Source organism: Rutilus rutilus (assembly GCF_951802725.1).
Source record: "Rutilus rutilus genome assembly, chromosome: 8".
In the NCBI taxonomy this organism is placed as follows: domain Eukaryota; kingdom Metazoa; phylum Chordata; class Actinopteri; order Cypriniformes; family Leuciscidae; genus Rutilus; species Rutilus rutilus.
Genome location: NC_140222.1, coordinates 5073826 through 5089958, shown reverse-complemented (window position 1 = coordinate 5089958; position 16133 = coordinate 5073826). Strand labels below are relative to the sequence as shown.

General features: G+C 41.1%; 1 protein-coding gene across 8 annotated transcripts in view; it reads left to right on the top strand.

Annotated features, from left to right (window-relative positions):
* Nucleotides 1-16133, top strand: part of ptprsa (protein tyrosine phosphatase receptor type Sa) — a 212311-nt gene that overhangs the window by 158553 nt on the left and 37625 nt on the right. For 4 of the 8 annotated variants that reach the window (XM_084415705.1, XM_084415704.1, XM_084415706.1 and 1 more), the window contains 11 exons: nt 493-807; nt 3289-3482; nt 6851-6968; nt 10668-11261; nt 12169-12263; nt 12378-12631; nt 12975-13062; nt 13437-13664; nt 13772-13932; nt 14576-14590; nt 15148-15263. In XM_084415705.1, coding sequence (XP_084271831.1) covers nt 493-807; nt 3289-3482; nt 6851-6968; nt 10668-11261; nt 12169-12263; nt 12378-12631; nt 12975-13062; nt 13437-13664; nt 13772-13932; nt 14576-14590; nt 15148-15263 — 2178 coding nt within the window. The remainder of the gene's footprint in view (nt 1-492; nt 808-3288; nt 3483-6850; nt 6969-10667; nt 11262-12168; nt 12264-12377; nt 12632-12974; nt 13063-13436; nt 13665-13771; nt 13933-14575; nt 14591-15147; nt 15264-16133) is intronic. The other 4 variants (XM_084415711.1, XM_084415709.1, XM_084415710.1 and 1 more) reach the window with 2 other exon arrangements.

Genomic DNA, 16133 nt, shown 5'->3' with positions numbered 1-16133 from the left:
TTGGATACACTTTTCTTAGTATTTTTGTCTTGTTTTCCAGTACAAATATCGAAACTTCCTTAAGTAAAGATACATTTAACTACAAAAAGAAATGAGATATTAAGTCTTGTTTTCTGAAAACATTTAGTGAGTTAATATGTCAAGAGTCAAAATTCAAAGGGAAAACAAGATTATTTTTCTGATCCCATTGAAATACTGACACCCAACATCTGTGGTGTTACTTCTAGATCTTTGCCACGAAAATCAAGCCAACGTTAAACCTTCATGCTTCATGTTTATGCATGCATGCGAAACACCCCGACCTCTTCAAAACCAAGCTCTTCTGTTTGCATTTGCCCTTTGTTTTCCTCGTTTTTTCTTTGGTTTCAGTATGTCTCTGCTTGTTTTATTTTTTCAGTTGGGTTTTCCCTTTTATCATTTTCTTTTTCTCTTTCCCATCTTTTCGTTTTTTGTTTTCCACCCCTCCTCTCCCCCCTTCCCAAACCTGAGCAGAGCCCTCCGCCCCCCCTCAAGACATTAAGTGCTCCAGCTCCAGCTCCACCACCCTGCTGGTAAGTTGGCGCCCTCCGCCGGCCGAGAGCCAGAACGGGGCGCTGGCCGGGTACATAGTGCGCTACGCGGTGGTGGGCGCCGGGGCCGAGGTCAGCACGGAGCCCGTGGAGGAGCCGGCGGTGCCGCCCAGCTCCGACCAGATCCGGCTCCAGCGGCTGGAGAAATGGACCATGTACAGAGTCACCGTGGCGGCCTCCACCAGCGTGGGTCCGGGCCCCGAGAGCGAGCCGCTGCTCTGCCGCACGGACGAGGACGGTACTGAAACCTTGAAACAACTTAATAATTACAAACTTAATTTACTTGTGAAGCAACACTGTTAGATTCTAAGACTTGTTTTCATTGATAGTATCTTGAATAGAATTGTATTTTGTCTTTTGTTTATACTGTACTTAAAATGAGTGCGAAAATTTGCCAGTGAAGAATACACTTGTATTAAAGGCACATTCTCTGAAAACAAGTATTAATATCTTATGCAACGTTGCTTCTCAAGTACTTTATCTTGTTTGAGTTTATTTTTAGATATTTTAAATGGAAAATATTCAAGTTTTTGACGTTTTTCGATAGTTCAGGCTCAACAAAATTAAAAATGTAAAATGGCCTCTTAAAACTATTTAAATGTCCAACCTAGACAGTGTTTTAATGCATCGTGGCGTGTCAAGATTACGCTTCAACGCAAAACAATATAATCTTACAAACATGAAAAATTAATCCGCTTTTTTAGCCCATCTCATGCTTTAAAAAAAATCCGTATTTTACTGTAACACTTACTTTTCTAAAGCCACTGTATTTGGTTTTATCTCCCCCGTTCTTTTTCCAGTGACCTTATATAGTCTCTAGCCAAGCTTAGTGAGAAAATAAATCTAAGATGGTGGATGAGGTGAGAGAAATGTTGATTATACGTCTGTGTGGACAGCTCACTCTTTTTGGGAGCAGATCTATTGACTTGCATTATGTGATGGAGGAAACATTGACTTAGCATCATTTTCATCTGTCACACCTCTTTGTAAAAGCACTCGGACAGCTTATGAGCACTGAAATAAATCTAGCCAGAGTAAGAAATTGTGTCGGACGTTCCCTGGTGACAACAGTCTTTCTCTGTGACTGACAGCGCTGGTTCAGGATACAAGCTGGTAATCAATACTGGCGCTGTGGGCCGCCCTACGATGGATGGTTTTGACGGGCTGGTCATCCGCTGTAGGCGGGTCGAGAGGGAGGGAACACTTCTCCAAGACCTCCGATGGGAAATCTTATTTGACCAACCCCACAACTTTTGGGTTATGTTATTTGAGTAGCGATATGTTACGACAGTCACATCCTTGGAGACTTGTACCGTTAAAGCGTCTTATATGGCAGAGCCGGGCCTCAAAATACAGTACATCCCCTTATGGCGTCTTTTATTGAACATACAGGAAATCGGTCTCCTCCTTACAGCAGTTCTGAATGACCGGAGGTATTAAACATCAAGGCCTCGTATAAAAGGATTTTCATTAGCTCGCAGGTCTGCAGACAGCAAATTGATCAGAGCTCAGATAAGAATGATAGTGAAATGGAAGGGGATGAAATGGTTGCTCGGGTATATGGGGGTGTGATATTACATTTGATTAAATATCCCTGAAGATGGGCGCTTAATCAGTAACCTGGTTTCACATAATTGAATGTACATACTAGCTGAGACGCTAGGGCTTAGTTTCTTTTCAGACGTTTTGAGGTGTGTGCTTTGTGTAGTCTGAGGTGCTCAATTAGGATTGGTACTAGTATTTAAAAAAATCAGACTCAGACATAATTAAAGATGTATGTTATTGCCTTTTCTCACATTTGTGTTATTTGAGACTTAAAACTGAGTTCTTTCAAATATTTCATGTACATTTTCATATTTTTTGTAGCCAAAAAAACATCTGGAAAGCCATGTTTAGGGTGTGATATCTCAGGAACCATGATTTCTAGCTTTGTTCAAATTGGTAGATTGCTAGAAAAACATGTTCCCAAAAAGTCCAAGTGGTTCAGAGTCTCATCAGGGTAGAAATATTTTCGAAACTGGCCTCTAAAGTTGGTGGAAAGTGAAAAATATGTAGATGAATGAGTGATAATAGTGTATTAATTGTGAGACTAAATGTGTTTTGATTGTAAAACAAATTTTTATTGACTTTTTGTTTCCCCATCATGATGAAAATTGGTGGATTGATAGAAAAATGTGTTCCCTTCAAATCCTAATGGTTCAGAGTCTCATCAGGGAAGAAATATTTTTTAAACTGGCCTCTAAAGTTGGTGTAAAGTGAATAATATGTAGATGAATGAGTGATAATAGTGTCTTAATTGTGAGATTAAATGTGTTTTGATTGTAAAACAAATTTTTATTGACTTTTTGTTTCCCTATCATGATGAAAATTGGTGGATTGGTAGAAAAATGTGTTCCCTTCAAATCCTAGTGGTTCAGAGTCTCATCAGGGAAGAAATATTTTCGTAATTTAAAAAAATGAAAAAGTGAGTGGTAATTGGGCTTTAATTGTGTGTAATTAAAACACAAGTTTTAATTGACTTTATGTCCTTATCATGATGATAAATGCTAAGGCAAATACTAATACTACTACACTCAAGAGCAAAAAGCGGGTATAGCATAGCAACACCCTAGCATCACATCGGTGAGTTTTGCGCAGGCAATACTGTGTGTAAAAATGTTCAAATCTAGTTTTAATTATCCCAAACATGATCGGTTCATGTCCTCTTGTCCCACCGCAGTTCCTGGGGCCCCCCCTCGCCGTGTGGAGGTCGAGGTGCTCAACTCCACCGCCATCAAGGTGATGTGGCGCTCCCTGTTGCCAGGGAAACAGCACGGGCAGATCCGCGGGTACCAGGTGCACTACGTCCGCGTGGAGAACGGCGAATCCCGCGGCCTGCCCCTCATCAAGGACGTCATGCTAGCCGATGCACAGGTATGTTAGCGCGATTATCAATGTTTCGTCAAACAAATGGCTAGTTAACTTGTACCAAAAGTGGTTTAAAATCTTCACACGGCCACTGCAACAAACGTATGAAAATCCTTTTATAAATAATTTAATCTGTGAAGTTATTTTATAGCCTCTAGAATGCTTTCCACAAGCGGTCCAAAACATCTTATCAGCCATTAGAATTGCACGGTTTAGTCAAAACCTCTAATAAGTTTAACCTCCAAGGCTCTAGTGTCATAGATAAAGTCAACAAAAGCTGATTATGTCTGCCGTATTAAGTGCCCCGAGAGCTCCACTAAAACACGAGGCACTTGAGCATTGCGGTCACAATCCAGACTTGATTTAAAAGCACAAGTGGCAAAAAGAAAGAAGAAAAAGCAACCGAGCGCCTCCGGCTGCAACCTAAAATTATAATACAAGCTTCTGTCATGAAAACAGCAGATACGAGGCACCTTATTCTCCTCGCAGCTGCGAATATTACAGCTTTGAACAAACCGTGACTAAAGCTTTTGAATTTATGCCTCGTGTGTTTATGATGGAATGGTTTACAGTCGTCAGTTAAGTGGGAATCAGTTGATATCTGGGTCACGACGCAATGATGTTGTGACATATTGCGATCTTTAACTTGTTTGTTTCTCATTATCTCACTGAATTGAATTTTAGGAATAGAAAGTGTCATTTTAGTATATATATTTTAGATATTAGTAAATATAAATAATTTAGTCTCATATTGAATACATTTTTTAATATTTAATAAATATAAAATATTATTTATACATTTCATTTACATTTTTAAATAAATTACAATAATTGAAGTATCTTTTCAATAACTTTTTTTAATTATTCTCAGTGTAAAAATATTAGTATCGTGAGGTAAAATATTGAATTTTTTTTCTGTTTTAGTCACAAATTGTATTTTTCAGTGAAATCAAGTCCACAAATAGTCGTCTTGTTCAATCGTTTTAAATATTCATGTGGAAAACATTTACATTATTCATTAAATCACTTTGAAAAAACAAAATATCAGTAGGCTACAGTATCATATACCAATACTTTTATTCATCAAATTAATTTTGCTCTGCATATTTCCTTAGAAGTTATGATCTGATATCAAACTCAAAAACAGACGTTTTTTTTTATTCTCTTACTGAATGAAATGGCGGGAAAAAGCTGCAGGAATGACACGCTCAGATAGCGGCGGCCACTCAATTTCCTGCCTCGTCTTCAATCTTCACCATTTTTTTTTCACCCTAATCCACACTGACCTACTTTAAAACACTCTGCCGTTCTTCCATTTCCTTGGCACTTTTACCTTGTTTCGTCTTACGCTTTCCTCTCTTTCTTTCTGTCTGTCTGTCTTCTCCCTCTCTTTCAAACCGCGCTCCCTCTTTCTCCTCCCGGGTGGGGGATGTTAGTGGGAAATGGACGACACAGCTGAATACGTGAGTATGGCTGTCGGCGAGAGTGCGCTGTGATCTGAGGACCTGTGATGTTACATCAGACCCACCCGGCCGATGAGTGTGTTTGTAGCAGTCGGCCTAAACCCACAACTAATCACGGAAAATGGATTGACACGTAGAGTTTTGTGTCAGAAGTCTCTCGTTTAAAGAGTTTTCTTGCATTGCCAGATTTTTAGAATGATCCAACAGAGAGAAAACAACCAATGCAACCTCATGTCCATTGTGTGTGTGTGTGTGTGTGACGACTACAGAAAAATGCACAGGGGGAATGATGTAACATCAGGGTTCTTTTATGCCTGGCATGGACGAGTGTGTTTTGTGCTGTGATGTTTTGCATCAAAGATGAAGCTTATTTTGTGCTTATTTTTGTTCCTTTTAAAGAAATGGAGTTTTATTTATTTTTATAAATGGATCAGTTGTGTAACCCCTAGATTGCACGAACAGGTTTGATGTGAAGCTCAGTCCTCTGTTAGCAGCGGGACCCGCAGGTGCTTTTTTCCTCCGCGAGCGCTTGCCATTAATTTCCTCTCCGTCATGCGCGCTGATCAAAGCTCACTCGCTTTCACGTGAAATATTGGAAAATAGGGGCCCGTCAGAAGTGTGTGTGTGTGTGCGCACAGCTTCCCGGTCGACCCCAAGAAATTCATTATTCTGACGGTCTGTTTGCTCAGGCTCTGTTGAATTAATTCACAGACATGACGTGTTATAGATGAGCAGGAATCGTAAGATAACCTGGTCAAACTAGATGACACGCTAAATGCCAATAATAATGAGCCACATTGCAGTATATATCTATATAGTATATATTTATCTATTATTTATTGAAATATTTATAATATAATAATATATTTATACTGTGTGTGTGTGTGTGTGAGAGATATCAAACGACATACAATAACTACATTTCATGGAACAATTGTTTATTGTCATTATTAATGTAATTATTAAATTGGGTAAAAAATGTAATTAATAATGATAGGCTACAGTAGAAAAATGAACCTTAAGAAAAAAAAATTGAGAAAAATACTTTATATTTTAAATATTTTATAAAAGAAAATATTTAACAGATACATAATAGAAAACATGCACTGATGTAAATGCAATACAAATATAAAATATCTTTAATATATACAATTTATATCTATAAATAAATAATATATGTGTGTGATATATATATATGATTAAATATTATTATATTTACACTGTTTATATAATAAAAATATATATATACATATTATATCAAATATATGTCTACAAATAAATTGTGTGTACATGTGTAAATTATTATATATGTGTGTGTGAATTAAATAAATAATAGTATTTGTTTATATTTGTTACTGTTGTTATTATTTGTTATTTTATTATTATATCTGTAGAGAAATTAAATAAATATATATATATATATATACATATATATATATATATATATATATACATATATATATATATATATATATATATATATATATATACACATATTTAATTTCTTTACAGTTATAGATCATATCTGTAACACACATGTATATATATATATATATATACATAGGCTACAGTAGTCAACATTTGAAGTGGATCAAAAAAGTTCATCAAAGTTGTCCTAAAACAAGATATTATAAATAATATATAAAATATAACTTTATATATTTACATATATCTCAAAAGTTCTCCAAATGAAATGTGATTGCACATTCTTTATTAATGTGACAAGTTGCTAGGTTAATATTCTTTTAAAAATAAAAACAAGACGGCAGAGTACAGATTGCAGGTTGTGACATTGAAAAGAGGGGAAACTGACGCCGGGCCTGTGCAGGTGACATATCGTAAAGTCTTTTTTTTTTTTTTATCCGTTCCTAACATAGTGCTAACTTCCCTCTTCATGTCCATTAAACACAGGAGATGGTCATCGGGGGCCTGCAACCTGACACCACGTACTCCATCACCGTGGCCGCCTACACCACCAAAGGAGACGGTGCCCGCAGCAAACCCAAGCTGGTGGTGACGAAGGGAGCAGGTCAGTAATAATAACGTTATCATTAGCCGAGCTCCGTCGCACCGCGGGCCAGGTGTTATTGGCTACAGGAGCAGAATGAACCTTTAGGGACTTCATTCGAGTGAGATGAAAAAAAACATGGCCTATATAGTGTGTCTGGAGTACATAAAAACTATAAGGGAATGTAGCGCTTAGCCACATGTTGCTACAGCAAGAGAAAGTTTAGTTTTTAGAAAACCTGAACTAATGAGATAATGAAGAGTCATTAGTCTGCTAACAGTGATTTAGTGTGCTAAACAGCATGCTATCGTAGCATCATTAAATTGGACTCAAAGTGTTTTCTAATTGATGGTTTATATACACATGCAGATGGAGTTTTTAGTACCATGATATTTACTAAAGTACTCTATTTCTGTACACATGCAGACCAGTGTGTTTTGGCTGTTTGTTTTTGTGTGTGTGTGTGAGCATTTTGTTTCTAAGTTAAAAATTGTTTAAGCACTTCACATAGTTAGCTTTAATCTTGCCTGATTATTCAAGGCTTCACTTCTACGCGCTAACTAATCACCAGACAACCCACTACCTAGTAAATTCTGACAATATTTTATGTACATCCCAAGTGTAAGAATTGAGAAGATTTGCCTTACTTAAACACACCATGGTATTACAAGTGAAGTGATTACCCTAGTGCATTTTGGAGACTACCATTATGCTAATACCATTTTATCTCTGTACACATGCAGACCAATGTGTTTTGGCTGTTGCATTGCTTCTCACTGTTTTTCTTTTCTTTTTTTTGCGTCTTACGTCGCATTTTGTTTTAAGATGCCGTGTTAAAAATAGCGCTGTAAAGAGTTTCCTCTAATCCTGCCTGATTATACAGCTGACAACCCACTAACTAGTCGATTTAAAAAATATTTGATACATCCCTACTGTTAGAATTGTGGTGGTTTTCCTGTCTTAAATGCACAATGGTATTACCAGTACACTATAGAAAAGTGAATACCATGCTAGTGAATTTTGGACGCTGCCATCATGCTAATCCCATGATATTCTTTTAAGCAGTATATTATATGGTTATCAAACAGTACCGCGGGTATGTGTGGTGTCGTAGCCTAGCTCGTTTCTTCTCGTTTTATTTTTACTCGTTTAGCGCTGACGAGACAGGTGTGCCGATCCCAGGTGTCAAGTGTGACAGTCCCGCCACAAATGCATGTCATTCTCAACGCCTGTCTCTCGCCCTCTCCCTCACGCAGTGATGTGGCGCTCAAAGGAAGGATGTCCCTGTGCTTCCCGCCTCCGAAAGTGTGGCGAAACGCTTACAGCAGACAAAAGAAATAAATAAATAAACAAGGGCAGACTCAGCCCTACTTAAAGAAGCGGCATCACACTCTTTCAAGTGCCAGAACAGAAGGGAAGCTTGACCAATGGGGCTCAGAAGAGCCACTCCGGGGCACTTTCATGCCTCATTTCTGCTACATAATGCTGTCAGACAATTTAAGCCCCTGCCTTATTGTATTGATAAGGGCCGACCCGCCCCTTTCAAACCCGGAACCTTCCTTAAGTCCGCCTGTCATCTGAGAGCGCCGTCCGTCCCCGAGCTGCCATTCTGCATGTCGGAGATACACTTCAGAACAGCGACTCAGTCAGTCAGGCTCTACGGTCACACCGAGCCGTCATTCAAGTTGCAAGCGGCGAATAATGCACACTAGAAGTGCGCATTAGTATTTTTATTGGGTAAAAAAAAAGAAATTCACAATGATAATATACATTTTAATAGTATATCAATGAACACCGGTACAAATAAAAAAATTAAATAAAAAAAGTAATTTTGTATTATTTTTGTGTCATGTGTCAGCCATATTGACGAACATTATTAATGTTGCATTCAAAGAGCTGCGTTATCGGTTAACCGCGCCTTAATCTCAAAGCAGATGTCCTTGTATCGATCTAATTGATGCTGCCTGTTGTCCGTGAGGAACGACACGGAAATGATTGATTCTGTTCTCGCTTCAGAGCCGACAGACTGATTGATGTGTGCTCTGTCAAACCCCTTCGTCGCTAATACGCCTTATCATTCGCTATTCCATGTGCATTAAACGCAAACTGCAACGTCTTTAAGTTTAGCCAGATTCCGATCGAGCACGAGCCTTCCTTATTTTAATTTCCTCCTGTCTCCCTTCATCCTTGTGGGAGATGAGCAGATTGCATGCTAATGCAGAGGCTGGAGGTGTTCTTCACGAGTGCCCGCTTGGACGGCCGCCACGGCTCGGGGACCAGAGAGTCTGGATGACTCACAATCCTCCCGGCACTGTGGTTATTCTCTTCAATTAATTGGTCCACTTAGGGCCACTTGCTCCAGTCCTGATTGTGGAGAGTGAAGCTCCTTGTTGGTCTCTGGAGCTTCTTGTCTAGTCGCGTCTGAAGCCAGGATACTGTGTGGCATGGAGTTGAACTTTCTGCAAATTGAATTTTTTGGATTATGGGATTACAAACAGGCATTATGGTGTTCATAAATTCCTGTTAGATAGATCCAAAATTAGATTGGATCAGCTGTGTTTGAAATCTATATTAGCTGCTGCATTGCCTTGCAATTGTAAACAGCTAGCCAACTCATGACACCGTGCTTATGTGCCTAAATAAAACCTTGGTAAAATCGCTGTAAAACATGGTCTCTCGTGGTATGTTGCTTTAATTTTTCTACAGTACACAAGAAATAATTAATCAAAGACTTTTAATTATGTCGCCCTTTTGTCATCCTGTGCTGAGGACATTAAGTCGGACGGTTATATTCAGACATATTGCCCTTGTCTTTTGTATTTTTGATATCAGTTCAGCCCAGAATGCAACGCTGCAGTTTTTTCAGGGCTAAGTTATGTCAGCTGGCAGTCGTGCTTTATACGCCTAATATAACTCACTGTAAGTCCTGTCGGCAGGTTAATTGCATGTTAGCTGAAGGTTATTTTATTTTGTTCTTTTTCGCAGCAGCTCTGACGCTTCTCCTCTACTGGAGATGAGAAGGACAGAGAGCGAGAGGGAAGTAGGGAAGGGGAGGGCGTGAGTGTGAAACGCAATCCTATCTTAATCAGTGGCTGTGGGTCAACAGTGGCCGTTAATGCAAGGCCTAATGGGAAACGTGCCTGTGGTCCTGTGGAGAGGATTGTGTGTCGTCCAGTGGAGTGGACTGGAGTGCTGTTGGTGAGGGGAAGCGAGCTACAATCACGCTGTCTCTGACCCTCGTTGTCCTCTTGCTGCGGCAGATTGCGATGATTCCCCGTCACCTTCATCAGCTCTCCTTTTTTTTCTGGAGTCATTTGTCCTCCTATCTGTTCTCATGCCCTCCGTCTCTATCATACGGCTGTTAACCCACCATCTCTCATCCGGTGATCTGTTCAACAACCATCTAGTCACTTCTGTTAACTTAAAATATAATAGTGTTGCTGTTCTGACATAAGACTGTGATTTTGAAACATTTGCAGTTACTAATAGAGTATATATGTGTTGTTAACACCTTTATGGCAGTTACACAATAAATGCATGCTTATGTAAGAGTACTTTACAGGAAATGGGTTTGTAATCCTTTTAAATTCGTTTCAGGTGCCTTTTCTTTAGTAGGGAGTAACAGGATGAAAAGACATTTGGTTTTGATACAGCAAACTTAAGTGAGATACGGTTCATTTGAAGTTAATGTAATGTCCCTTTTTCTCTCTCTCTCTACAGTGCCGGGGCCTCCCTTTCTCTCCGTCAACCAAAACTCAGAGACTACCGCATTAGTACGCTGGCAACCCCCAGATTTTATCGCTCCGGGTCTCGAGGTGCAGGGCTATCGGCTGCAGTTCGGCCGAAAAGACGTGAGCCCCCTGGCCACGCTGGAGTTCGGCCCTCAGGAGTTCGAATATTCCATTAGCAATATCCACCGAGGGGCCACGTACGTGTTCAAAGTATCCGCCAAGTCCAGATCGGGATTTGGCGAAGAGGCTACGCGAGAACTGAAAGTCCCGGAAGAGGTTCCTCGAGGGTATCCTCAAATAACCGAAGGGTCCAACATCACCTGCTGCTCGCTCCAGTTCTCCTGGCTGCCTCCGGTGCTAGCGGAGCGCAACGGTGATATAACGGAATACACACTGGCCTATCAGGAGATGGGAGTGGCTGGCGGACCAAAGGAACTGCGTCTGCCGGCAAGCGAGAACAGCTACACCCTCAACAGCCTGAGACCCAACGCAGTGTATGATGTGAAAATTCGAGCGCACACCAGTGTAGGTCCAGGGCCCTACAGCCCACCGATCCAGTATCGAACAGTGGCCTATGAAGCAGGTAGGGGTTGCTCATTTCCCCGCCTCAAGGGACAAACCTCTACAATGCAAGCACCTACACCCGATTATATAAAGTTCTCTGGGAGCCACATACCTCACTAACACCCTCCCCCACAACAAGGTAAAATAAGTCAGTAAGCTAAAGTCAGTCAGTTTTGAAAGGGGAGGAGCATCAGTTTTTGCGAGGTAAGTGCCGATTGGTCAGACACGCCCAGCACATTCACTCATCTAATCACAAAATTTCCCTAGTATCAAAGGCAGGCGAGAACCACGTCAAGGAGATCCCAAATCTGAAGTGAAACTAGGCACATTTGTTTACTTTGGGTTGTTCTTATTTATTTTTAATTTTTTGGTCTGACAATTCCTCTTTTCTGTACTCACCTTTCCCCCCCGCTCCCACACTGGGATGGTTTGAAGCATGGCGTCCCATGATGCACTGCTAACAAGTGTGGGCATGACAATTGTGTTTTGGGGTTTGTCCTCGTTCCTGTCAGGCTTTCTGCCACGGCAGTGCCTATCCAAATTTGAGAGTATGCAGCAGTGGGTTACTCAAACATAATGTGGGTTCAGCTATTCTGGAAGCATTCAGGGGGGATTATGGGAACTGCTTTCCAAATGTTCTTGTTGGGGCGGCACTGCCGGGCCAGGGCAGGCAGAGTACTGTGCGATCCTGTGGTTCTGTGTTCACCAGTCCAGTCTAGCGTGCTGTTTGTCCCAACTGAGCGCCTCCCTCCCTCCCCTTCACAGCTAACGCTACACTCCGCTCACTCCGAGGGACCAAAGCCCCTTTCCCTTGGGGGAAAAAATAAAAATGGACGCAAACGCCGAATATTCTGTCAGCCTTCTTTCCCTTCAGTCCTCCTGTACTTGTTTTTCTCAATTTTTTTCCTCCATTCACTTCTGGACAGATGTTCCTAAGAACTTCACCGTGAAGCTGGTCACCAAGACCACGGTACTGCTGACCTGGAAGTTTTCCGATAGCCGTTCCCCATACCGATGCATGGTAAGCGATTTAGTTTTGTCCATCCTGTTCAAATGAGTACCTGCCAGACCCTGACTCAATTTACATGTTTTTGATGTTATTGTGAACAGTTTATCCATGCACATTCTTCCACAGATTGAGTACAACCGGCAGAAGGTTGACATTGATGCTAGGATGACCAAAGCCCTCATCACCAATTTACGACCCAACGTCACCTATGAGTTCAGAATCACCTGCCAGGAGAGCAGCGATGGTGGACCCAAACACAAGCTCATCGCTCGAACGGCACCACCTATTCTGATCCGAAAACCTGAGTTGGACCTGAAAAGAGAGCCGGACAGTATGCTGACCATTCTCTTCCCACCACTGGAATCCAAAGACTTGATAAAGTGAGGAAAACCGTCTTTGCCTAGAAACGCACTCTACCCAAGTATAAGAATGCAAATGCATTTCAAAGTGTGAATGATGGATCCATTTTTGATGAAAGTTTGTGCTGTTGTTATCTATAGTGCCCCTTGTGGCCACACTGAGAATGCAGTATATATACCTGTGTTAAGAATTGCATTTTAATCATCTGTGTTCACATGGTTGTGTATTTTTCAGGTTTTGTTTGGCTACATATTCCCATTTTTAATGCTCTGATGGATACAGAAATGTAGATAATGTTTTTATGATACTAACGATGTCTGTTGTGGGGGGATTTGTTTTATGCACCATCTTGATCTCTTGCAGGGCAATCTATGTTGTGGTGGTTCCTCTGAAGAAGGGAAGAGGACCGATCAGACACATCAAGAACCCAGACGAGCTGGACCTGGAAGAGGTGAACATACCCTTTTTTCCACAAGTCTTTGTCCTTGTGTCGCAGACACAGTGGAGCCAGAGTCATGGAAAGTGTTCTCGCAGGAGCATTGTGGGAACGTTCCCGAGGGGTTTGCCAGGGAAAAGGGGACAATTACACAGCTCTCATCCTCACCCGCTGGCAAACTGCAACGCTTAGCCACTCGACCTTGAGCTGTGGAGCTGTGTATTCTGTTTATATATCATTTTATTTATTGGGACTTCAAAATAAAATAAAAATGTAGTTTTTTATAGTAGATAGCCCATTTTGTTTTCACAATTAGCACTGCTTGATGCTGATATGTTGTGTTTTAGATGCAGGTTTCAGATCTTCTCAAGCTGTTTTTTCTCCCACAGCTGTTGGGCGAAAGAAGACTCGGTCAACGTCACGCTCGAACCACCCGTCAGCTCAAGCAGGTGGACGGGAAGCGGCCCTACATCGCTGCCAGCTTCAAGCCCTCATCCATGCCGTCGTCCTTCACCCTGGGCGATCAGAGAGTGTATAGCGCCTTTGAAAACAAGGCTCTGGACCCTGGACAGGAATATGTGTTCTTCATCCTAGCTGAGCTTAACACTACAGGAGGGGTGAGTGAAATATACGGAAAAGCCTTTTTAATCCATCACAAATTGGTGTTATGACAACCATAAAGTGACAAATGTAGATGACTTTAACCTTTTTTGTGCTTGTGCAGAAATCCTTCGCATCTAGCCCCTACACGGACCCAATCATGGCTCCTGACGTGGACCCTCAGCCCCTGGAGACGGGAGGAGACGGACTCATCTGGGTGGTGGGACCCGTTCTCGCTGTGGTCTTCATAATCTGTATTGTCATTGCGATTCTCCTCTACAAGAAGTGAGTGGACTTTTTTCACATTCTAATGAATTGATGTTTGTCCCTACCATTTATAGTACCAGCAAAAAGGGGATTTTTGACCTAATTTGTTCTTTATATAACAAGCAGGTGGAACTATCTTCAAACTAACGCACTGTAAATGCATTATGAGGTGAAGAAATGCGAATAGAATGATTTAAGCTTATTTTAGACATATTCCCCCCAGCCGTTAGCATCGTTTGGAGGAGTTCAAAGCATAGCTGAGGAGAGCAGTCAATTCGATCGTATCAAAATGTAATGAGGTGATGGCTAATAGCTATTAGCTTCAGAGCACAGACAAAGCAGACCGCTTTGACTTTTAGCATGCGAACGTGCGGAAGCTATTCCTCATTAGCACCTCACGGACGAGGTTAAAAGCGAATGACTCCTGGCTAGTATTTCCTCCCTCAGCAGGACCTTGAGTTTGACCTCTGGTGTCTGGAGATGCGCAAACACACATCTTTACAGGTCTGTCCAAATGCAGATGAGCCTAATCTGGCACTGCTAGCCTGCCCTGTGAATTTAAATGCACTCTATTGATTTTTTTCTTTCTCCTCTCCCTTGTTCTCTTGTTGTGTTTTCTCTCTTTTATATATTTATTTCACTTCAATGCTTTCTTTGGAAGCAGCAAGCCTGACAGGTAAGGCTTAGCTGTACTTTATTGCTGTTTTCAAGGGGGCAAAAGAAAACAACCTGCCTCAGCATAAAAGCAAGTTTTAATTAGATGGCAATGAAAAACCAATGTGCCCCTCGGCTGTGTTGTGTGTGGACATAGCTTTGTTTGTGCTAGCATCTAGCTTCCTCTATATTAACTATAAACACAATGTATAGCTTTGTTTGTGCTAGCATCTAGCTTCCTCTATATTAACTATAAACACAATGTATATATATATATATTATTAGAGATGCACCGATATATCAGCCAAAAAAAAAACAAAGTCTCATCATTATGTCCATTCTATCTCTAAATTCAAATAATAAATGTATTTATTGAGAGATTTGAGAGAAAATGAGAGATTTTGTATCGGTGCTTCTCTAAGATAGATAGATAGATAGATAGAAGAATCATTCAAAATCGGGAGTCATCGATCTGAATCATGAACTGACTGGGTCAGAAAATTTGGTTCACTTGTTCTTTTTCCATCTCATTTGTCAGTTTTCATTTTAGTCTCCACGTTTTCCTTTCCTTTTTTAAAGCAGCAAACGGAAAGAGTCAGAGCCACGGACGAAATGCCTGCTGAACAACGCCGAAATCACCCCTCACCACCCCACAGACCCCGTGGAGATGAGACGAATCAACTTCCAAACCCCAGGTACATGCACACCAACAGACTCTGTGATTACTTTTCTCCGACTGTAAACTGCTGCATCTCACGAAACCTGTCAAGAACATGTCATATCTATTTGTAGGTCATATTTCACCCCCAAATCAAAAGAATTATATTTTGCATAAAGAAAAACAGCCTTTTTGACATAATTTTACATATCATTTTGAAGTGTTCAGGAGTGACATTTTTTGTCAGTTAACTTTAATTTAACTGTCAATTTCAGGTGCACCTGCTGCTATTTCTAATTTGCATCTCTACTGATGCGGTTTATTAGTTAATAATTGTGTATGGCCTGTCAATCATTTTTATTTCATATTTGGCTCAGGGGTTGCTCACAACTGAACGAAATCCAACGTCCAGGCCTCTTCAGAGATGTTTTCGCTCTCGCCGTCCTCAACTCACTCAAAAGCAGACAATCTTTTGTCTCGTCCAAATCCTCCAGTTCAAAGAGCGTTCTCTATTTCGCCGGCTTTGGACGCTAAACCTAGTCTGACATTTCTCTGTGGCTCCTTGAAGTGAATTTGTCGAAGGCGTCTCTCTCCTGTGCGCTCTCTCCCATCAAACAGCTCGTTTCAAAGGCGGTAATCTCGCCTCGGCCGCCCGAGGAGGTCATAACTCGGCCTCTGCCGAGAGCTTGCCTCCTTCAGCGGACATAAAACGAGAGCCAGATGAGAAATGGAGGTGGAGAACGCAAGAAAGCCTCTATCGCCACCTCATTTCCCATAATCACCTGTCCATTGTGGAGCATCTTGTCCGGTAGCCGCCTAACACATCTGAAATGAGCCTGGCGTGCTTTCATCTTCTTTCTCGCCTTTCGTCTGCTTCAACGCTATCAGAGGTTCGCCTCGTTAAAGT